Source organism: Nicotiana sylvestris, chromosome 5 (genome assembly GCF_000393655.2).
Source record: "Nicotiana sylvestris chromosome 5, ASM39365v2, whole genome shotgun sequence".
NCBI lineage: Eukaryota > Viridiplantae > Streptophyta > Magnoliopsida > Solanales > Solanaceae > Nicotiana > Nicotiana sylvestris.
The window spans coordinates 22,021,435-22,026,186 of NC_091061.1; the positions used below are offsets into that span (position 1 = coordinate 22,021,435).

Consider the following 4,752-nt stretch of genomic DNA (forward strand, 5'->3'; position numbering starts at 1 on the left):
TTAATTGTATGCATAGACAAAAAATATATAAAATGTATACATTACAAAATAACACTCTCATTTTGAATCCACTAAATCCAGAATTTCTTTATGTTCGAATTAATTTCCAGGCATAATATAATATTAAAGATGCATGCTCATTGATTGCCATTTAACGCCATCAGTTTATAGCAAAAGAAAACCAAAACCATGGGCTGATAATGGAAACTATTTGTTAAGCTTTCAATTTTCATACCACTTCTAGATATTCAAGGGGGAACAAAGGACACACTAATCAAAACAAAATATAAAGGGCAACCCGATGCACAAAATATCGCATATTCACATAGAGCTCGGGAAAAGGCCGTACATTGAGGAGTGTGATGTAGACGGTCTATCCTAATGTAAGTATTAATGACTGCTCCACGGTTTAAACTCGTGACCTATAGTCTATAGTCAAAACAAAATGTGGTGAGAATTAAATCTGGTATTGTTAAAAGAAAATCTCAGCACGTAGATGTCGAAGAAGAAGCTTGAGGTTTAATGGAGGCTAATGAACAGTTATCTTTTGGTTTTGTCTTTGTAGTTTCTTCTTCATCCTTGAAAATATGGCTGCACCTGCACTCCACGCTGCAAAATGCCCGATCACCCCTGTTCATGCGCAAGTATATTCAGAACAAGAAACCTTTTCATGTTAAACTTTAACTAAATGCATGTATTAACCTGATAAAAAATATTTACACAATCAAATTATTTGAGAATTCGTCTAAACCTGGTTTTGACAATAATTAAAGAGATTACTTTTGTGGCAGCATATAATTTTTCACACTATCAGATTAAGAAGGCCAACAATTTTACATGTAAGTTGTAACCATCTAGAGTTATCCTAATTTAGTAACTCAAAAATATAATAAATTAAATGACATGTTATAATCAATTAAAATAAATTTATAGTGTATTTTTTATTTATTATCAATGTATGCAGACTTTATCTCTATCCGAGGGTAGAGAGGTTGTTTCCGAAAGACACTCGGCTTAAGAAAACAAAAAAGACGAAGAAAAGAGATAATATGTAAGTACCATCAATAAAAATCATAGGAAGGGGTTTAACAACATATTATAAATAGTTAAAATCACGTTAATAATGTTAAAAAATAACAATCTTCTCCAATCAAATCACCAAAAGGAAATCTTTTTTAACTAATGAAGGAAAAAAAAAGGAAATATAAAGCTGCTTACTTGTACATGTAGATGTCTTGGCCAGGTAAGAGCTTCTGCTTACAAAGAAAACAAGAATCAAGAAATCCACAATTAGTAGTGGCCATGGCTATGGCTGCAAAAGAGTTTTGAGTGCAAAAAGGAGAGGATATTGTAATGTTAGGCGAAAAAGGTTTGATTGTCACAGTACTGGCTTTGTTGACTATATTTGAAAAAGAAGATGTAGCACAAGTTGCAGTTGCAGTAATAGCCACATTTGTTTTCGTCCCAGTTATATTTTCATTGCCTTCGAGTACTACACTTAGTCCTACCATCTCATGGCCTTTTATGTATTTTCTGAAATAACCCTATATATGGTTGAAGAGGGGATCTGGTATGGTGACTGATGATATATGGAAAAAAGCTCCTAAATATGACTAGAAGTGAAAGGGAAGAATGGAGGTCGGGTAAAATCTTATCTCGGATATTTACGTTAAATAAATATATAATATATTGCTTCACGAACATAATTATCACTAAATTAGTATATAATACATGTCTTTACGAACATGATTATCACTAACAGGATCAAACTTGGTGTTGCCACGTTACCCCATTTTCTTTTACTCTGCACCGGTACAGTAAAATCAATAATTATCCATTTATCCTGTTCTTTTATCTCTTGTTTTGTCGTTTTCTTTAATTTTCCTTATTATTATTATTATTATTATTATTATTATTATTATTATTATTATTATTATTACTATCCTCTGTTATGACTGAGGAATAGGTTGGTACATTAGATGATGTACCTTCATCTTTCCTGGATTGTATAAAATAATAAAATCCATGAATTCCTTATATAAGGAATGATCGGTATTACCTCCTGCTATATTAACAACAACTAGTTTTTGGTTTTTCATTTGGGCGAGAATATTATTCCCTCTATCATCGGTAGATGCCCTTCCTTTTCCTCTTTGTCGAGGAGGTCTGTATGTAGGCTTCATAATCTGTAGAACAAAAGAGAAAACTATTAGTTCAAATATTCTCTTGTAAGAAAATCAGGAAGGGTATTATTAGACCCTTTTTTGTATATTATTTCAAAATCAAAAAGGGCTAATAAATCTTGCCACATTGCAAACATTTGTTTGGAAATATCATGTTTAAAATCTTTATCAAAGATAAACTTTGCAGCTTAAAAATCAGTTTTAATTAAAAAAATTTGATTGTATAAATCAGTTTGAAATTTCATAACACATTTAACAATATCAAGAATTTCTTTAGCTACAGTTGCATAGTTTTTCTGGGAATCATTCCATTTTCCAGAATAAAACTGAACAAGATATTCTTGTTTATCTATTGGAGAACATTGTTTTAATATCCCACCATAACCATATCAGAGGCATCAGTTTCTACAACCTTTGCCCAAGTGGGATTAGCGAAAGTCAAACAGGGAAGGTTATTAACCTTCTGCTTTATTCTCTTGACTGATTCAGTATGACTGTTAGTCCAAGTCTTTGGGTTCTTCTTTAATGTCAGATGAACTCCGACTATTTGGAGTTATGCAAAAAGGAAATTGATTTCTTACAGCAGAAGTGTTTAATTAGACCCTCAAAGTCCAAATGGTCTTGTACTGCTTTTTATATTAATAAACATGCTGAACAGGAACGAGGAGTTCCTAGATTAGTGATTAATTACAAGCCCCTTAATAAGGCAAGTATCTGGCCATTAATTGCCATGGGTTATCCTTCCATTTAAGGTCGGATTGTTCCAAAAGAATTATTAACTCTTTTGTGTCCTTTCGGTTATAAACCTCAAAGGATGTTACTGCCATAACAACCAAGAATTTGAATACCATGCTCACTCAAAACAATTATACCAATATATATGTTAGTATTTTGGGTGAACAAGTTATTAAAATTTATGAAAAATTGGATAAGCTTATAGCTGAAGTCCAAAAAATTCAACAGAAGGATACTAAAAGTAAAGAACAAATCGCTACTACAAGTATCCAACCACCTCATGAGGTAAAAGACTTTAAATTGAGAAGTCTTGATGACATTGAGGAACTTCTAGTTCAGAAGTTGGGTGAATTTAGAGCTAACCCTCTAAGTCTAGAGCATACGTCTACTAGTGATCTAAAGGTAGATGATGAGATTAATAAAATCTCTGAAAAATATGCTCGCAAACCATACTAAAGAATATTTTACTATCCTAGACCAACCCCCCAAGATGTCCTAATAGAAGAACAGGACAATGACCACTACCACCAGGGTTATAGTGGGTCAGATATCTATGAATGGAACATAGATGGTCTTGCGGAAAGATAGATCTATACAATAGTACATAGAATGCTTATGTACAGTACTATCTCTAAAGTTAATAAAAATACAGATAGGGCAATTGCAGAAATGATTATTGCTGGATTAACTGGTCAGCTAAAAGGCTGGTGGGATAATTATCTCACCCATGACCAGCGCTTTCAAATAATGAATGCGACCAAGACTGAAGAAGATAGGACTGTTCAAAACTTAATCTATTCCTTAGTCATGAATATCATCGAGCACTTCTCTAGAAGATGGTCTGATAATAGTGAGACCATTAGAACGATGCTCCAAAATCTGAGGTGTAAAACCCTCACATTTTTTAGATGGTATAAAGATATTTTCTTATCCAGAGTGATGGAACTACCAGAGAGTAATAATACTCATTGGAAGTCTAAATTCATAGATGGACTCCCTCCCTTATTTGCTAAAAGGATTCGAAAGGTCCTTAGAGGCACCGATATGAGTATCAATTATGATACTTACTCATATGGTAAACTTTTTTAGTGTATGCACTCAGGAAGGTTTAGCTCTGTGTAATGAGATTAAACTAAACCAGCAAATTAAGAAACATCGTCTCACTGAGAGACAACAATTGGGCGAATTCTGTGAACAATTCACCATTGACATACCTTCTAATAAGAAGAAATCCCATAAGAAACAGGATTTCAAGAGAAAAAAGGGTTCGCCTGAAAAATGTTTGAAACGTTATGAACGAACCCAGAAAAGAAAGGCTTTTCATAAATCCAAAAAGGGTTATATTAAATCAAAGAACCCTCAGGCCTGTTATAAATGTGGAAGAGTAGGCCATTATGCAAAAGATTGCAAGGTCAAAGATAAAATCAAAGACCTTGATTTAGATGATAGTATCAAAGAATCGTTATATAAGATTCTTTTAAATTCTTCACCAGATATATCTGACACTGATGAAGAAAATTCATCAACAAGTGAAGACTTACGAGTCCTTCAAGAAGAGCATTATATTTCATCTTCTGAAGATGAGCAAGAGTTCTGTGATAAGGGATAATGCTCAAATCATTGTTGTAATACTGACGATGATCTTTTTGATATTTACTCCCAATTTTCAGATTTAAAGATCAATGTCTTAACCAATGATAGCATGATAGAGCTATTAAGGGTTATTAAGGACGCTGAATTAAGGTCCCAAATTATTGATAAACTTCCTATGAATTCTGAAGTAGGAACAGAGGTGGAAGAAATTCCATCTCAAAAAGGACCTTACCATGTCTGA

General features: G+C 33.0%; 2 protein-coding genes across 2 annotated transcripts; one reads left to right on the plus strand and one right to left on the minus strand.

Moving 5' to 3' along the window:
• Positions 1 to 274: 274 nt before the first annotated feature.
• LOC104220051 (uncharacterized) lies at positions 275 to 2,915 on the minus strand. The gene is made up of 6 exons (XM_009770849.2): positions 2,875 to 2,915; positions 2,563 to 2,677; positions 2,060 to 2,186; positions 1,900 to 1,955; positions 1,219 to 1,544; positions 275 to 630 (listed from the first exon to the last, which is right to left on the minus strand). Exons 1-6 carry the CDS (start codon positions 2,913 to 2,915, stop codon positions 486 to 488), a joined length of 810 nt encoding a protein of 269 aa, XP_009769151.2. The 3' UTR covers positions 275 to 485.
• A 517-nt stretch (positions 2,916 to 3,432) lies between these two features.
• On the plus strand, positions 3,433 to 4,752 carry LOC138868371 (uncharacterized). Its single transcript, XM_070145921.1, has 4 exons — positions 3,433 to 3,460; positions 3,571 to 3,944; positions 4,021 to 4,513; positions 4,589 to 4,752. The coding sequence occupies exons 1-4, from the start codon at positions 3,433 to 3,435 to the stop codon at positions 4,750 to 4,752; spliced, it is 1,059 nt and encodes a 352-aa protein (XP_070002022.1).